The 19,898-nt window shown below is 39.0% G+C and overlaps 1 protein-coding gene across 1 annotated transcript in view; it reads left to right on the top strand.

Moving 5' to 3' along the window:
* GPR137B (G protein-coupled receptor 137B) overlaps positions 1-19,898 on the top strand; it is a 98,588-nt gene that overhangs the window by 49,343 nt on the left and 29,347 nt on the right. Inside the window, exon 2 of the mRNA XM_069064500.1 lies at positions 4,183-4,232. Within this exon, the coding sequence (XP_068920601.1) occupies positions 4,183-4,232 (50 nt within the window). The remainder of the gene's footprint in view (positions 1-4,182; positions 4,233-19,898) is intronic.

Below are 19,898 nucleotides of genomic sequence, written 5' to 3'. Positions count from 1 at the left end.
CTTTTATCTGTCATTATCAGCTGTAATTTTAAATTAACCCCTGTATAATTTCTGATAATGATCAAACATCCTAAGGGTATTAGTGATTGTGAAATACTTAAGAAAGTTGGGTCTGATATTCATTCTTTCTAGATATAAGACTCTCTGGATCTCAGGCTTATCTCTAAAAACACTGTCCACAAAATCAAAAAGGAGAGGGTCAGGGAAGTGACAATGTATTTAGAAAAAATTAGAAAACCAAAAAAATCTCTACAGCTGCTATTGCCTCCATAAAAACAAAAAATCTCATTGTATTTCTTTTGTACCTATTTATATGTATATATGTTGTCTGCCCTGATAGAATAAGAGGTCTTTGAGGGCAGGGACTAATTCATTTTTAATTTTTTTATCACCAGCACATAGTAGGAATGTATTAAGTGCTTGTAATTTGATTGATTGATTGATTGATTAATCAATTGGCTCTTCTACTTGCTATCTGTGTGAAGTTGAGTAAGGAACTTAAACCCTCTGGGCATCAGTTTCCTGACATCTGTAAAATGAGAGGACTGAATTAGATAACCTTTAAACTTTCTTTTGGACCTAAATCTATGGTCCTATGGTCCTAAGTACTATGCTAGGTGGTGGGAATACAAAGATAAATATGAAATCATTCCTGCTCACAAGGAATTTAAAGTCTATCCTGTGATTTATACATGCAATAAGTATAAAAGTATCCAAGGCAAGGTACTATGGGAAATTTTAGACTAGAGAAGTTTATCTTCCTCTGGGTATAGGGAGGGAAGGGGTTTCAGGAAAGATATCATCATAAAGTAGGTATTTGAATTGGGCTTGGAAGGAAGAGAGAGATATAAACAGATGGTGGTTAGGAGGAGACCATTCCAATCTTGGAGATCTCTTTGAGCAAAGGAGATGGGAGAGGGTATCCAGATGGGCTGGAACATAAAGTATATGAAAGAGAATAGACAGGCAAGCTGGAAGTTAATTGAGGAGAGTTTTGAATACTAGGGTCAGGAGTTAGTACTTTATTCAGCAGTAAATGGGGAATTGCTGAAGGTTTTTGACTAGAGTGAAATGGCAGATCATTATGAGGATTGCTCAGGTAGGATTACAGAAAATATATCAGAGGCAAGAAGACCAAATAAGAGGTTATTGCCATAGTCTGGCTGAGAAGAGATGAGGATTAAAGTTTCAAACTTCAGTGACTGGGAGGATGACATTAATGGAAGGAGAGAAATAAGGGGAGAGTCGGGTGTGGGGAGGAAGATGGTATATTTTGTTGTTCAGTTGTTTCAGTCGTGTCAGACTCTTTGTGACCCCATTTGGGGTTTTCTTGGCAAAGATATTGGATTGGTTTGCCATTTCCTTCTCCAGTTCATTTTACAGATGAAGAAACTGAGGCAAAGAAGTTGAAGTGACTTGCCCAGAGTCACAGAGTTACTAAGTGTCTGGGGCCAGATTTGAACTCAGGAAGAAGAGTCTTCCTGACCCCAGGCAGTGAGATCTCATATATCTAGCAGATGTTTGGAGATGTGGGACTGAATGTGGCAGAAGATGGACATAGAGGAGTCATCTGCATGCAGGTGATACTTAGGAATAGATTAGTTTACTAAGGGAGATAGTGAAGAAAAGAGGGCATAGAATAGAGTTTTGGTGAGTACTTCTCTTTAAGGGCAGAGAGGAAGTAAAGGAGGTAGCTAAGGGGGAGATTAGAGAGGTAAGAGGAGAAATCCATGAGAATATAATGTCATGAAAGTCAAGGAAGAGAGGTTATAAAGAGGGGATGATGATGATGATAGCTAATATTTATATAGTGCCTACTCTGTGCCAGGCACTGTGCTAAGCATTTACAATTATCATCTCATTTGATCCTCACAACAACCCTGGGAGGTAGGGGATGTTATTATCTCCATTTTACAGATGTGAAAACCGAGGCAGAAGTTAAGTGACTTGCTCAGGGCCACACAGCTAGTAAGTATGTTGGGCCTGCTTTGAACTTGGGTCTTCCTAACTGCAGACCTTGCATTATATCTACTGTACCACTTAGCTGGTCCAGGATGTTAAGTCTTTCTCCAGGAAGGTAAGATAAGAAAAATAAAAACAAATTAGATTTTGCAATTATGTGGTCATTAGTGACCTGTTGGAGAGAGTTGTACTAGTAAAATAGTAGGGACAGAATCCATATTAAAAGGAATAAAGGGATAAGGACTAGACCAGGGATGGGAAACCTATGGCCTCCAGGTCACATGTGGCCTTCTAGGTCCTTGGGTACAGACAGCCCTTTGAGTCCAAGTTTTACAGAACAAATTCTTTTATTAAGGGGATTTGTTCTCTGAAGTTTGGATTCAGTCAAAGCGCCACACTTGAGGACCTAGAGGGCCACGTGTGACCTTGAGGTCGAAGGTTCCCCACCCCTGGACTAGACTTATGATTTTATTGGTATGAGGAATTCCCAATAAGAAAACTTCCTCTAACAATAGAGGTCAGCACCTTCCTTGTAATTTATAGTCTTAGAGAGTTTCCTAGATCATTGAGAGATAAAGGGACACTTCCAGGGTCATTCAGTCAGTATATATCAAGGGCAGGACTTGAACCCAGATCTTTCTGGCTTCAAAGCTGGCTCTCTATTCACTAAAACATGCTGCCTCTTGAAAGAGACATAACCAGTGGTATATTGAGTACCTGGGTACCTGGGAGGATCACACCTATTAGCTGTGACTCTGGGCAAGTCACTTCACCCTCTGCCTCAGTTTCCTCATCTGTTAAACTTTTCTATTCTGTAATCTCTCCCTGTACCTTATTTAAACTTCAGGAGGGGAAAAAAGAATTAGATTGGTGGTAAAACACCTGTAAGCCAAGAGAAGGAAAGGGTTGGGGGCAGCATTGTTGGATAGCAACAGCTATAGCCTGGAGAGCAGGACAACCAGCAGCAGCCTCTGTACTCGAACGTGTCTGCCCATGGAAGCCCCTGTTGGAAGACCAGAATCAGAGTGGAATGTTTAACCTGAAATACTCAGAACCTTTTCACAAAATTAGGAATAATGTGTGATCAACTATACAAAGGGACAGCCAGGTGGTGCGATGGATAGAGTACCCAGCCTGGAGTCAGGAAGTCTTATCTTCTGGAGCTCAGATTTGACCTCAGACGCTTGCTAGGTTGAGTGACCCTGGACAAGTTGTTTCATCCTACATGCCTCAGTTTCCTCATCTGTAAAATGAGCTGGAGAAGAAAATGGCAAACCACTATAGTATCTGCCAAGAAAACTCCAAATGGGGTCATGAATCCAACATGTCTGAAGGCACATTTCTCAATGCCTCGGGCCCCAAATGAAAAAGTAAAGGGAAATTCCTAAACGTAGGCATGATGTATAGAGCAGGAGAGGAAGAGTCAGTAAGGTCTGGTTTCAGATTCTGCCTACTTCAAAAATGCTAGCTGAGTCTCTGAGCAATTCTCTTAACCTTTCTCAGCCTCAGTGCCTTCCTTTTCATATAGGAATGATAATAGTACCTCCTGAACAGAGTGATGTAAGGATAGAATGAGATAATATATGTATTTTGCAAATGTTAAAGTGCCATATTGATTAATTTAGTTAATAAAATTATTATTATTATAGATTTGCCAAATGCAAATGCAAGCTTAGCTTAAGAACCAGGCAGAGCTTACATTTCTTCCCCCCAAAAAACCAATCTGCTTTAAGGGCACTGAACTCAGGAAGATTTTTGTTATTTCAAAATGTGCTGTGAGGGATGAAGAATGGACCAACAGACAGTTAAATCACACTGAAATAACAACAGCCAGAAATTCCCACGTTGGTTTGGTGACCACTGTTGCACTCCCTTAGATCAGTGAGAATTTTGAGATCAGGTGCACAGGAGAAATTGCCTCTATAGAAAGTACACAATAAATTTGGAACCCTAAAATAAAAGAGAAGTTGGTAACCTTATAGTTCAATCAAAATTTTGCTTTTACAATTTTCACTGTGTATAAAATATTTAGCCTGAAATACTCAGTCACCTCCCAAAATTTGGGCCATTGTCTTTTTGGCCATGTAAGCCATGGGTTTCTCAGTGCCTCAGGACCCATGTTAAAAAAAATGTATAAGAAATTCCAATCGATGCAATTAGTTTCTGCTGATATGGGCCTGCTGCACACTCATGTGATGTCATTTTTTTCTGTTCTTGCAGGTGATTTTCAAAGCAAAATCAAAATACTCTCCAGAATTACTTAAATACCGGTAAGTACCTTTCTGAAGCTTCTCAACAGTGCAAGGTAAAATCAGTCATTTTTTTCTTTCAGTAAACATCTTTTTAAAAGTTATTGACACCTTTTGTTTTTACATTATTTTTAATTCCAAATATGTCCATCCTACTCCCCTACCTAGTGAACTATTAGTATCATAAAGAACAAAAAAGGAAGAAAAAAGTCCAGAAAAATGACGACTACTACTACTACTAATAGCTAGCATTTATATAACACTCTAAGGTTTGCAAAGTGCTTTACATATCTTGTCTTGTTTGACCCTTAGAATAATCCTACAAAGTAGGGGCTATTCATATCCTCCTTTTACAGGTGAAGAAACTAAGGCTGAGAGTGGTTAAGTGACTGGTTCAGGGTCCTGCAAATACTAAGTATCTGAGACAGGATTTGAATTTAGGTCTATTTTGATTCCAAGTTGAGCACTCTAGTAGAACCTGACAGTATATACAATATTCCACTCCGTGGTTCCCCCACCCCTACAAAGAAGAATGGGAGGCACATTTTCTCATCTCTTTGTCAGGGTCAAGGTTGGCCATTATGATTACACGTTATTCGGTTGCATTTTTTTGTTCTTTCCATTTACACTATTATGTTTATAGTTTTCCTGCTTACTTTATTTGTATCAGTTCAAATAAGTCTTCCTTTGCTGCTCTATCATTATTATATTCATTATTAGTTCTTATTAATAAACGCTTGTTCCTAGATCTTATGTCATAATAATTTTCATCTATGTGGCACAATGTATAAAGCTCCTGACTTGAATTCAGGAAGACTTAAGTTCAAACCTGGCCTTAGATCCTTACCAGCTGTGTGACCCTGGGCATATCACATAACCGCTGTCTGCCTCGATCTCCTCACCTGTAAAATGAGGTTAATAATAGCACCTATTCATATTACAGGTTTTTATTTAGGATAAAATAAGACATTTTCAAGGCATTTTGTAATGCTTAAAACACTTTATGAATGCTAACTATTTTTCTTATTATTATATACCACAATGTTTCCATTCCCCAGCTGAGAGACTTCTACTTTATTTCTAGTCTTGCTGAGACAAGAAAATTCTGCTATAAATACTTTGATGTGTGGGGGTCCTCTCTTCCTATGTCTGACCTTTTAGGGGTATGTGCCTAGCAGTGAGATCTCTGGTTAAAGAGTATAGAGAAAACAGTTACATTTGCACTTCTGGTTAATCACTTATCAATCATATACTTCCAGAAACAATCCCCACCACATCCATGTTTGACCAAAATTATCAGTGTGCCCATCTCCTACTAAAAGTTTGCTCATTTACTTATTACTTACTTGGATTTTTGCAACAAGTATATAAACTCCCTAGGGGGTACAAAGAACTAGAGAAATAGATCACGGGTCTTTTCATAACCAGATGAGCAGGAGAATCATGACCTGAAGTAGGCAGGCATTGATTGTTAAACATTATCCATATTTTAGGCCTGTCTGGGAGAATGCTTTTAGAAAGAGCTACAGAGTGAATAGAGCACTGGCTGTGGAGTCAAGAGGACCCAAGTTCAAATCTGGCCTCAGACACTTGATACTTACTAGCTGTGTGACCTTGGGTAACTCACTTAACCCCAATTGCCTTGCCTTCCCCCCTCCAATAAAAAAAAAAGAGCTACAGAACCTGCTACTGAAGATACCATGTCCAGGAATAGATTCTGGCTTTCCACTTGCAGCATCCATGTACTCTTTTCCTCTTTAACTCTTAGCCTGTCTGCTCCCCGGGTTCCAGAAGAGCAGCCCAACCCCTCATTCCTCTTCTTTAAACTGGTCTTTCCTTTGTTTCCCAGAATTCTATAGCTTTGCTCTGGTTCTTGAAGCTGTATATTTCCTGAGATCTTCACAACAAACCAAAAAATGAGGGAAATATAATTGTTAAAATGAAATCATGTGTGTAAAGTGGTTTGAAAACCTTAAAATAGCTATATGAATACAAGCTATTATGATTAATTACTATTTTGCCCTTTTTTAATTTTAGCTAACTACACAGAAGCCTACTGGGCATTCATTCATTGATTTGTCAGGTATTTGTTAAACATCTGTGTTGTGCATAGGACTCTGCTAGTCACTTGGAAGTAAACAAAGGATAAAGTGCATCAAGGAGACATTTTAGTCACTCTTCAATCAATTAACAAGCATTCATTATGCACCTACTGTGTGCCATAAACTATGCCATGTGCTGTGCATACAGAGACAAAAGCAAAACAGTCTCTGTTGTCAAGAGCCTACATTCTGTTGAAGGAGATCACATGTATACATTTAAATACAGGCAAAAGAAATACAAGTCTTTTGAGGGAAGGCACTGGTAGCTGGGGAAGTGGGGAGTGGGAATTACAAAAGAGTTTATGTAGAAGGATGCATTTGAACCAAGCTTACCCTTGTACATACAAACAGAGTTTATCATTTCATTAATTTCCTTTGGTACCAGTTAACATATGATATAAGAACAGTTTATTAAGTACCTACTATGTTCAGTTTAATCAATCAGCAAGCATTATTAAGTGCTTACAGTATGTGTCAAGTATTGTGCTAAACCCTGGGGAGAAAAAGAAAGGCAACTGCAAACAAACAAAAAAAAACCCCTCCTGCCCCCAAGGAACTCATATTCTAATGGAAGATACAACATGCAAATAACTATGTACATACAAGGTCTGTTCAGTGAAAATGGAAGGTAATCTAAGAGAGAAGGCACTAGAGAAGGCGGGACCTGGAAAGACAGTAGGTAGGATTTGAGCCAGATTTTGAAGGATTCCTCTGAAGGAAGAAGCAGAGGTGAGGATAGAGAGTATTCTAGGCAGGCAAAAGCATGGAGGTGGGAGATGGAGGGTCAGGTTAAAAGAGGAGCAAGTAGGCTAGTTGGCAATATAGGACTGGGGCTCAGGAGATATTAAGGCTAAATAAATAGAATGAGAATCATCAGCAGAGAAATTGTTGAATTCATGGGAACTAATGAGATTGCTAGGTAAGACAATATAGAAGGGAAAGAGACTAGGGCCTAGGACAGAGCCTTGGGCTATATTCATGATAGTGGGTATGATCTGGTTGAAGATCGAGGGAGAAGCAGAGAAGGAGCAGTTATACAGTAGGAGGAGAACCAGATGAGAGCAGTGTCAAGGAAACCTAGACAGAGGAGAGCATCTGGGAGAAGAGAATGACTGACAAGGTCAAAGGCTACACAGAGGTCAGGAAGGATGAGGATGAAGAAAAGGCCATTAGGTTTGGCTGTTAAGAAGGCATAACCATAATAGGTCACCAGGATAGGGACTAGACCTTTGATTACATTGGCATTGGGAACTTCCAGATGAGCTAACTCCTTCTGCCTATGCAGGTACCTGTAACTGCAATGTCTAATCTTACAGAGCTCCTTAGGGTACTGAGTGGTTAATTATGTTGCCCAGGGTCGTAGTATATATGAGAGGCTGGTTCTCTACCTACTATGTCACTCTACCTCATAAGTTGTTATACAATAATAAATAATGGGCAGGTAGTGCGGGATTCAGAAGGACTTGAGTTCAACTGTGACCTTATACATTTATTACCTGTGTGATCCTGGGTTAGTCACTTAACCCTGTTCGCTTTAGTTCTTCATCTGTAAAATGAGCTGGAGAAGGAAATAGCCAACCACTCCAGTGTCTTTGACAAGAAAACCCCAAACAGGGTCATGGAGAGTCAGAGACTACCGAAATGACAAAATAATAAATAATAGATAATATTTATGTAATGCTTTAAGACTTGGAAAATACTTTTTGTAGATTATCTCCTTTGATCCTCACAACAATCTTATCAAGGAGGTGGTATTATTCACCCCATTTTATAAATAAGGGCACTGAAACTGAGGCTAGAGAGACTAAGTGACTTGCCCAGGGTCACACAGCTAGTAAGTGTCTGAGGCCAGATTTGAACTTAGGAAAATGAATCTTCCTGACTGACACTGCCTGACACTCTATCCATTGTACCACCTAGCTGCCTAGCTTCCTTTTCATATACCCACAATAATTTAGGTAGACCCTACCACCTGATCAGGAGCATACATTATTTAGGGAGTCAGAGTGAAAAAAAAAACATAGATTCAAGCAAAGAATGAGTGGTAGTGGAGAAGGAAAATCAAAGAAAGGTATTGCTGATAGCTTGGCTAATTCTGGGAAAATATTTGCTATCTGGTATTAATTGGATTATAACTGGGGTAGCTGGTTCTCCTACAGTAATGGATGATGAAGCAACAAGCCAATCATAGGAAGATTCTGTCGACTGGGAAGACTCTCTCCTGCTTTGGTCATGAGCACAAGAGTCAAGGTTTTCCTTTAATTTCAAGGGATAAGTTAACTGTCCTAACTCAAATCTCAGTTGCAGGAAAGAGGTCAGTCCCTAACAAAATGGAGCTAGATGTTAGAATAGAGAGGATTGACCCAGACAAGGCAGGACGTTTCTAGAAGCCAGGAGATTGGGGTAGAGTTCAGATAGAGAATGGGGTGGAGTTGGAGTGGGGGAGGCTAGGGTTTTTATGATCCAGTAACATGGAAGCCAAGTATGAGAACATCTGAAGAGTTATTCGTGTTCATTCATATCCTTAATCTCATCCATTCAGCTCCCCTATCATTTCATTAAAACTAGGCACCAGGATGGATATTTTGTCATGATTCACTCCTGGCCATGCTTTGATATGTTACCCTTGAAATAAATACAGTAGCTTATCCAATTCAATCAACATTCAATTTAAATGGAACAAATGCATTAGTCTGGAAGCTTTTGAAGCTCTCCAAGCTGGCCCTATAGCAATTTCTGTGTTCCTGAAAGGTAATTTATGTACAGGCCAGCCAGCATATCCTCATTTCTCACTTAATTCCTTTTTTTTTTTTTATAAAGTGCATCTGTTCAGAATGTTGGAGTCTGTGCCAATTTAATTAGGCTTTTCTCCTCCTAAATCTTTTCTTTCTAATCTCTTCAGTTTGGGGGAAAAAAATGCTCACAGGCGATGGATGGGATTGCCTAACAGAGCTTTGTTTCAGGTGTTTTCAACAATTTTTCAAATGTCTCCTTTTCAGTAAAATCAAAAATACCTTAGGCCAGGTTCTTGTTTGTACTTTTTCTTTAGAAAAGGCATGTTATTTAGAGAGAAATGTAGCTTGCCTGTTTAGAATTCATCTTTCACACTTCAGCCACAAAGTGTGACTTTGAGAGAGCTGCTTTTGATCTCTTTTTCTATAAGTAATTTAAAACTTCAATTTTCTTTCTAAAAAAAAAAGGGTCATTTATCTATCTGTGGTGAGTCGTGACATCCTGCCCCATCTCTCTCAGCAAAATCCTTGAAGAGATGAACTGCCATTTTCTCATTTTTAGAACTAAAATCAGGTTTGGTTTGGTTTTTTTTTTTCCCTGAGAACCAGCACTCAGAACAGAACAAAACAAAACAAAAATACCCCCACACAAATGTATTTCATTTGGTTATAAACAAAAAGAATACCCCCAATGACAGTTTTGAAACTGAGTAAAGGAATTGTAAATGTCATCTTATTCTTTATGGCTTCACTGGAGGTATGCTAGCATATCCCTACTGAGTTCCTTCAATTAAGTTACTTTCTAGATTGGGTCAGTATTGGTCAAACCCAAGGGAATGTGTTGGCTCTGGATCCAAGTGACTCAACACAAACAAAGAAGGGCAATTACTGTTGTTAATAATTGATTGTATGGAGTGTGTTTGTTCTGTATTACTGTGAAGATGGGAGGCTCCCTTTTCTCTCAAGAATAAATTATCCTTTAGCCATAGGAATAGGGACTGGACCTGTTGGTATGGGGATCTTCTAGGGGAAGGAACTTCCACTTCTCTGAAATTCATAACCTTAGTTTCCTAGAACACTTAGAGGTTAAGTGACTTGCCCAAGGTCACATAACCAATATGTGTCAGAGGCAGGATCTGAACCTGTTTCTTCTTGATTTTCAGGACATGTCTCTATCTATCCACTATTCCACATTGCTTCTCACACCTTTTAACTATGTATCTTTATTTTAATTTTTTATTGCTATCTTTTGTTTTTATATCACCTTCATTTCTAAATATATCCCTTCCTCCTCTGATTCCCAGGTAGCACCCAAAGCAAAGGATAAAAAAAAGTGAATAAAAAGACTTCACCATGACTAACCAACATGCAGCTAAGTCTGACAATTAATGCAATTTTCTATGCCCATAGTTTTCTACTTTTGCAAAATGATATTACTGAGGGGATGTGTGTATGTGGGGGGGGGGGTACCTGAAAGAAAGAGGTAAAGGAAAGATGGCTTATATAAATGGTCCAAGAACTGTTAACAAAGTACAGACATTGGACTGTGGTCACAAGTACAGAGGAATCTCAGAATCTTGGAATTCTTGGAAGGGACCTCAGAAGCCACTGAGTCCAAGCTGCATGAATAGGAACCTACCTTCTCCCCAGACAAGTGGTCAGTCATCCAGGTTCTGCTCGAAGATCTCCACTGAGGTGGGACCAGCTAACTCCTAAGGTAGCCACTCTACTTTTGGACAGCTCTGTTAGGAATCTTCCCCTTGCACAAAGCATGAAATGCTGACCCTCCACAACTTCTACTCATTCACACTAGATGGTCTTCCAGGTAACCAAAGTAACTATCATGACTATCTACTCCCCTCTCCCCCAAGGCACTCACTATATTCTAACATTTCCAGTTGCTGTAGTTGACCTTTGCAAGGCCTATCCTTGAAGCCCTGCATTGTTCTGGTTGTATTCTTCTGGATATGCTCCATCTGCTCCTTCCTAAACTGTGGTGCCTCAGACTGAACATAGCATTCCAGTTGTGGTCTGACCAGTCAGCACACAATGGCATTACTAGTTAGCTCATTCTAGACAATATACCTCTGTTAATGCAGGTTGCATTTGTCTTCTCGGTCGCCATGTCACACACCAATGGCTCATTCAGATTCCAGTCAGAATCTTTTTTAACTTGTTTAACCACACAGCCTCGATCCTGTTCTTGTGAAGAGATTCTTTAAAACACAAATAAAAGCCTTCCATTTCTCCCCATTTTCATCTTATATTGAAATAGGAGCTAATAATTTCTCTGTTGTAGACAGTCTACATCTGGAAACCCTAATCCTTAGTCACTTTATGGGATTGTTAAATAGATATGTTTAACTTTACAACCTATACCTAGGAATGTTATGGCTTAACATACTAAAACCAAGAAGCAGGTTATGAAAGAGCTATTCCTGGGGTGAGAGAGAGGTACATATATATATATATATATATATATATATATATATATACACACACACACACACACACACACATATGTACACACATGAATATATCTATATGTCTACAGATATACATACATACAATATATACATCATATACATATACACCATATATAGCACATGTATACAATGTATTATATATATATATAATTTTTAAAAGATTTTGGAAACACTTTATTACCATTGTCCTCCTAAGTAGGCAGCTTAGGTAATATTGTTCTCATTTCACAGTTAAGGAAATTGAGGCTCAGACCTGACTTGCCCCAAAGTACACAGTTGGCAAGGTAACAAAGATAGAATTCAAACACTGATCTATAGAGTCTGTGTCCCAGACTCTTTCCCCTATGTCTTCATTGACAATGCTGTGAAATACGAAATTGTGATTCTATTCCCAGAGATATTACAGCTCCTCTTTTATTCCTGGACTGCCACTCTTGCTCTGACTTCATTTTGTCTCCCAACTATGGCTAATCCCATTTCAACACTCAACATTTCAATTTTCCATCCTTGAGTCTCTCACACCTCTGATCTTTATTGTTCCTGTCCTACTAAGTAAACCCCAGCCTTGGAAAACCAGTTATCTGCCTTTTCTGCTTCTACTCCTTCTAAGTCAGCAAACATTGTTAGAAAAATTCAGGAGATCATGGTGATGGGGTACATGAGAACTTAATAATATATTCCCTCTGAATGCCACCACTGTAAACCAATCCTTTTCTGCTCCTATTATCAACTCTCCATCACATTTTCCCACAGCAGTTGGTTCATATTTTTCTACTTTCCTCAAGGGCCTACCTTCACTTCCTTCCCCTTTGGTCTTAAGAAATAAACTGTCAAAAAAAAAAAGGAAGAACCTGTCTTCTACTTAACTAAAAAAGATACAGGTCATTCCATCTAAAACTTAAGATTCTTTCCTCCTTTATGCATTGTAACATCTTTGTTTTGGCCAGATTTTTTTTCTTCTTTTCTCAGTGAAAGAGATAACCTCACTGATTTCCACCTGTCTCCTGGATATCATCTCCACTCTCCAACTCCAGTTATCCTCCCTTTCTCTACATCTTCAATCTTTTTATCCATGTTGGTTTTGCCCCCCTCTTCCTATAAACATACTCTAGTCTCCCATGTATGGAGGTTGGGGGGTGGAGAGTGAGGTGGAGTAATAAAAAGGTAAGGGAGGAAAAAAATATAAAAAGTGGGCAGCAGAGAACAAAAGCAAACTTAGAAGGAAGCACTGAAAAGCTGGGTTGCTTTGAAAACATCTATGATTTATTACATAGGTTTTCAGGAAATGGAAATTTATTGTTTTATATTGAATCCTCTCATATTCTACTACGTACATGGAAATGGGTTTTTTTCCTTTTTTCATTTTATATTTGTTTAAAATGAATAAAAAAAAATTTAAAGATATTTAAAAAAAAGAAAAAGGGGAGGGACAGAGTTGTAAAACACTTTAAAAACTTTTCCCTTTGATCCTGTTGCCACCTTCACTATGATAGCCAAAGTTGTCTACACTGGCTGCCACTCCCCACCCACCACAGTGAAGATATCATTTCCATCACTTCACTGAAATCCTTTTCTCAAAGGTCCCCAGTGACCAAATCTAGTGGCCCTTTTCAGTCTTTGTCTGGCTTGACTTTCCTGAAGCATTTTTGCTTCTTCTTATACTTTGTCTGCTGTTGGCTGCTGAGACACTGGACTACCCCAGTTTTTCTTTTACCTCTCTGCCTGCTCCTTCTCTGTTTTCACTAGCTCTTCCCCCTTCAATATGAGCGCCCCCTGAGATCATTGCCTTTGCCTTCTTTTCTCCCTCGGCACTCCCTTTCTTGGGGGTATCATCCTCTCCCACGGTTTGTTTTCTCTGCAAAAGTAACTTGGAGGACTGGATCTCTAGTCTGATGTCTCTCAGGGTTCCAAACTTGGATTAAAAAAAATTTTTTATGATGAACTTAATAATCATAAATAAATGTGAACATTAGAGAAGAATAAAATGATTATCTAAGAAAATAAGAATGACTAAAGCTCTGTTACATATATATTTTTTAAAAATTTATATTAAAGTCACCATAAATTAACAAAATTATTCTGTCTTCTTCCAAACTTTGTTTTTGTTTCTTCTGATTATTTTCTAGACCCATTTTCAGCTGCCTTCTTAACCTCTCTCCCTGGATGTCCTGTCAGCACCTCCAACTCAGCATGTCCAAAACCAAACTTAATCTTCTTTCTTCCAAATCAGCTTTTCCTCCTAACTTCCCTACTCTGTTAATGGCTTGTCCCAGTCATATCGTCTGGAAACATGCACCATCTTTGATCCCTCCCGCTCCTTCTCCTCCTCAATACCCAATAAGTTGCCAAATCCTATGAGTTTTTAGCTCTTCAGCCTTCTCCTTTCTACTCCTAGTCCAGGCTCTTATTATTTCTGACATGAATTATTACTGTAGCTTCCTGATGGCCTTCAGGCTCTTTTTGGTCCACTTCTACACAGTCAGAGATATAAGAGGAATTCTGGCTCCTAAAGAAACCATAGGGGATGGCTAGGTAGGGAGAAACCCTTGGGGAAGGACAAGAAGTTTGTTGCCAGAGGAGAAGACAAGGTAAGGCTGAACTAAGGAGGAGCATAACTGGAATTAACTCCCTTAGAGTAGTTCTCAATCTGGGGACTGCTGACCTTCAAGGAGCCATGAACTATTCTTACCATCCTTTAACTGAATGTAGCACTGACTTCAATTATGAATGTCGTGGTTATTTTTAGGTGGGCCTTTTGACTTTTGCTTTGAGGAGAATCCCAGATTAACCAGATTTTAGGGCTAAATAGCAGTTTCTCCCAGTCTTACCCCTGATTCCACAGTGTAACTCATTTGCATTGTAGGCAGGATGACTGGAAGTGTTGGCAAGCCATGGGAAGTGGTGTTTATTGCAAAGCAGACATGCTGTAGCTAGCTCGTAGCTCATGTTCATTTAATTGATTTTTAAGCAGCATTCATGATGAGACTTATCCTTAAAGGATAAAAAGCCCAGATTATTCTATATCCAAAGGCCAGTTTGGGTTACAATGGGCTACATAAAAGCATTTGTGCAGGCATTGAGCTAGCTTTTTGTATCGAGACAATGAGGCAGATTCATAAGGTCGACCCATGGCTTCTGGATGTTTCCAGCTTGCATTCTTTACTAAAGTGTACTGTGTCACTAAAATGCATTAGGAAATAGTGCTTTCAGGACATGGGCTTTCAACAGGTCTCCAAAAGCATTGTGCTTCTGATCCTACTACGCACATAGACATGGGTATCTCTGGACATTAGTGTATATGTTTCAGTTGTGTTAGATTATTCATCCACCATCCCTGAAGTCATTCAGGGTCTGCTGCATAAGGGACATTTAATAAATTGTCAAATATTGACTGATCTTGCCATTGTATCTTTGCTCACAGTCTAGGCACTGGGGAACCAGATGCGATGAGTAGAGTTACCCCTCCTGGCATTCTAACTGAGGAGAATTAGAGGAAAGTACACAAATGAATATATGCAGAATAATCATAAAGAGAATACATACAAAGTAGAGAGATATCAGGTATTTTGGGAAGGAGGGCACTAGCAGTTGGAGGCATCAGGAAAGGTTTTATTCCCACATGCACTCACACCTGCCTTCTCTGCTTGCTTAAATCCTTCCCATCCTGGAAGACTGAATTGAACTGGCATGTCCTCCATGAAACTTTCTCTGGGCAGTAGTGCTGAGTTTGGAGTCAGAGGACCTGATTCTACAGCTTACTCACTCTTGGACTTTCGGCAAGTCACTTCATATCTCTGGGCCTCAGTTTCCCCAACTGGAGAATAAAGGAATTGGACTCAATGATCTGAAAGGGCCTTGATCCCTAAATCTGAGATTCTGCCATCTCCCAAATGTCTCTCTCCCTAACTCATCGATAGTATTTTTTATGCAATTACCTGCCAAATTAAGTCACTTAAAATGCAGATAACAATAGCACCTACTTCATAGGGTTGTTATGAAGGTCCAATGAGATGATATCTATAAAGTGCCTTGAAAACCTCAAAGCCCACTAAAAATGCTAATTGTTATTGTTGTTTTATTTTAGTTATTATCGCTCAGACTTAGTTCTCTCTCTATTCCAAACACATGGTCTTGGGCACAGTAGGAGCTTACTTCATGTTTGTTGAATTACATGCACTAAAGTTGGCAGGCTAGGGCTGGATATCATGTAGAGGAAGTGAAAATGATAGGATCCAGGTCATCCAATTACTAACAATGTGTTGTAATGACCAGAGAGAGCACGGCACAGTTCTGGCTCTTAGGATCATATCAGCACACACATAGCAGCTATACAGATGTTAACAAACATAAATACTTTGTTTGTATTAAACATAAAGGGTAAATTATTTTGTGGGTCTATAGGGAAAGAGAAAATTGTGATTTTGACTAGGCAATCAACCATTCAATCAATGGGCACTTATTAGTGCCAGGCACTGGGATACAGAGAAAAAAACGAAACATTCTCCTCCCTCCAAGAATTTATATTCTGTTGGGGCAAATGACATGCACATTTAAGCATATACAAAAAGAAATACGAGATAGTTTTAAGAGGAGAGGGCCCAAGGATCATAGGAAGATTAGAAAAGTCTTCAAATAGAAGGAAGAGCTTTGTGGTAAGTACTGAATGAAAGTAAAGAAAGAGAGGATTCAGGGGTGGCAAGGTGACACAGTGGATAGTGCACCAGCCCTGGAGTCAGGAAGACTTGAGTTTAAATTCAGTCTCAGACACTTACTAACTGTGAGACCCTGGATGAGTCACTTAACCCTGATTGCCTCAAAAAAAAAAAAAAGAAGAAAAAAGTAAAAGATTCTAGGAGGGACAGGTAAGGAGGGAATGAGAATGTGAGCAAAAAGAATGTAAGATCAGAGATAGTGTCGTTTTTGTTTGTATTCTCACTGCCTAACAGTGTTTTCCCCAGAATAAGCAGTTTTTAAATGTTTGTGGAGTTAGACAAGGATTGAATCAGGGGAAAATCAGTACATCTTTCCAAGTTAGCCAGAAAATGCTTTGTAGGAAGTAATAATTCAGAAATTATTTGAACGAAAGAAGCAAAGGGGAGCACATTCCATACATACTGTGTAACCTAACATAGTACCTAGTGCTCAGTCAATGTCTAATCAGTGCTTATTGATTGTGGGCATTTAAAAGAAAATTCAGGGGCAGCTAGGTGGCACAGTGGATAGACTACTGGCCCTGGAGTCAGGAGGACCCGAGTTCAAATCTAGCCTCAGACACTTGATACTTACTGGCTGTGTGACCCTGGGCAAGCCATTTAACCCTGATTATCTCACAAAAGACAGAAGAAAAAAAAAGAAAACTCAAGAGGAGATAGGGGAGACTATTGGGAGCAGGAAGGGTGGGCCTGTGCTAAGTGCTGTGGATACAGAGAAAGGTAGAAGAGAGTCCCTGCGCTATAGGAGCTCACAATCTAATGAGCATGCAAATAACTATGTACAGACAAGCTATATACAGGAAATAGATAAAGGAACAAAACGAGCCTTTATTAAGTACCTCTTATATGCCAGCCACTCTGCTGAATTCCTTACAAATATCATCTTATATGATCCTCACAGTAGCCCTTTAAGGGAGGCGCTATTATTAATTATCCCCATCTTACAGTTGAGGGAAAAGAGGCAGACAAAAGTTAAGTGACTTACTGAGGGTCACACAGCTAAGTATCTCAGGCTGGATTTGAACTCAGATCTTCCTGACTTTAGGCCACTGCTCCATTTAGCTGCCTCTAAATACCTCTATAAATACACGACTGTCTATAAGCATGGGGCATGGAAGTGTCTAGTATGGGAATATCTAGGTGTAGACAATTTCATCAAAGGACAGAAAACATCCAAGAGGGTTAAGGGGCAACCCTAGAACAGAAGCAGCCTGCCCAAGAGAAGCAAGGTCTCCCAAATCAGGGAAGTTCTATGGACCATCATTCAGGGTCAATGATGAGGTCCCAGTGCCCATCGATGTGAGCACTAGGAAGAGAGAAGAATGATACACCCAGAGATAGCAGAGTTGGAAAGGGGCCATTTTTGTTTTGAAACATTAAAGCCATTCTCTAAGACTAGGTTGCTCCAATAAAGTCCTACTCAAGTGTTTCAGCTTGCAGATGTGACCCTGAGCTCTCAAAAACTGTGCCAACAGAGCACAAGCCTTCACAGGTCCTACCAAACCATGAAGAATTTCAAACTGATGTCCCAAGTTTTACCTTTTTTTTTTTTTCAAACAGAGACTACAACCCTATTTTCTGACTTTTAGTTCCTTAATTTTGGGTTGCTTCCTCACAAGAAAGGAGATCTCCTTGGTGTGATGCAATGTGTATCTATCAAACAAAAGCACTGTTTGAGCCTGCGGCTAGATGACTCAAGTGATCGTTTTAGGATCTGAGTCACAGGTGCCTCTAATTCTTTTTAGTCTCTCCCCTTTATGCTAGTTTTATATCTGGGCACGATTCTTCCGTTCTGTCCTTTGCCGCAGAGGAAGACCGACTCTTGGATTTCTCCCCATTTGATGACACAGCTGCCAGTTCTTTTCAGAAGTAGAATTCCTTAAGGAGTCAGCCTGAAGCCATTTATTATGTATTAAGTATTATCAAAATGTTAATTTTGATGTCACAATTAAAATGGTAATATTAATGTTAATTTTTAAAGAATCTTTAAGATAATTTTGTGGCTCAAGTATGAATGTATAGTTGACCAGCATGATGCTTTAATTGAATGTGTATCCATTAATCAAGTAATATATTAAATTGTTATTTAGAGAAAAGTATGCTTACAAGAAGAAAAATACAGTCCCTTTTTTGTTCTTGTTATCTAGAAGAAAGTAGCTTGATCTACTTGTTAATTTATTTGTCATTAAGAGAGTGTTTGACCTATGAGGGCTGACAAATGTGCAAAATGTTTATTTGGTGAAATTATAGTTGATCATGTTTGTATCTCAAGTCACTGTTATAAAATATCTGTACTTTTAGAGTTGCATGCCATACAGATTTGTGGCTGTGAATTTGCAATTGAAATCTGTTTTACTGATTGCCAAATCCATGACTCCTAATTGACAAACCATAGCACTACTACATGTTTGTATTAAAAACACCTTTACACTTGTATCTCTTTTAATTTTGAAAACAACTCTGGAAGCCAGGCAGATTATTGTCCCTGTTTTATAGATAAGACAACTGAGGCACTAAGAGATTATGTGATTTACCTGTATATAACAATTTAGTGGTAGAGCCAGGCCTAGAACTCACATCTACTGACTTCTGCCAGCTTGCAAGAGATCATCAATCAATCAATTAACAAGTAATTTGTTGAACATCTATCATGTGCTAGGCACTGTACTAGTTAGGCACTAGGGCTACAAAGACAAAAAAGAAACAGTTCCTGCCCTCAAGGAGTTTACCTTCTGTCCTAGCAGATTAGTGCCAAAGTAACTGGCAAAAGGTCTAGATTCCTCATTACACTTATCACAACCTGCCCTGTATTATATTTTTTTCTGCATGCCTTATTTTCACCTTTCACCACCCCCCTAACACCCTCCCCCCCCATAAGAGCAGTGAGTGGATCATTTTATTTTTTTTAACCCCTAGGCCTGTACATAGTACATGCTTAATCAATGTTTGCTAAATTGAAATTGAATCACATAAAAACAGAATATGCCATTATAGAGAACTTTTATCTTGAATTATCAGAGACTTTAGAATCCCCGTCTAATGATGGGCATTAGCTTTATCCTTTGAAAAATGGAAAAATTGAGACCTAAAAGAATTGATGAAAATTCTGTTTTGTTAGAGCCACTGTTTTTAATCAGCCTATCACTTTCCCAGCTTTATAAGGAATTCCTATTGCAGCTGTATAAATGTGTTACCTTTCAAGCTTGCCCACTGCTTTATAAAGTCATTACCTGGAAAGTCAAGTTTATAGATTAAACCCTGTTTAGTGTAAAAGCATCATTCTTTATACTCAACTACTACTGTCTGTTTACAAGAACTGAAAGTGAAAAATAAAAAACTTCAAAAGAAACTATGCTTCCCAGGAGCTATTTGCAAAGCTTTCATAGGCTTTGATTTTCTAGGCATCCAAGAACAAAATAGAACCCAACCCTTCATAGCAGCTGCAGGAATTCCCTAGAGGAGAGAATCCAAAATGGCAGCCACTGCCTTATGGTAAAAGGCCAACAGGCACCACAAAGTCCTTTTTGTTTGACCTGGGGGTTTTTATTAGATGTAGCCTGTGATAATATTAGGCTCCCAATTTACCCACTGACTTTCTTTAAAGTACTCAGAGCATGTTGTCTAATGACTCCTAGAAAGAATAAACTCCAGTGAT

This window comes from Petaurus breviceps, unplaced genomic scaffold, assembly GCF_028583685.1.
Source record: "Petaurus breviceps papuanus isolate PSGF00001 unplaced genomic scaffold, PetGlider_PUasm1.0 90633, whole genome shotgun sequence".
NCBI lineage: Eukaryota > Metazoa > Chordata > Mammalia > Diprotodontia > Petauridae > Petaurus > Petaurus breviceps.
Note: the sequence above shows the minus strand (reverse complement) of the source record. Positions and strands in the feature narration are given on the sequence as shown.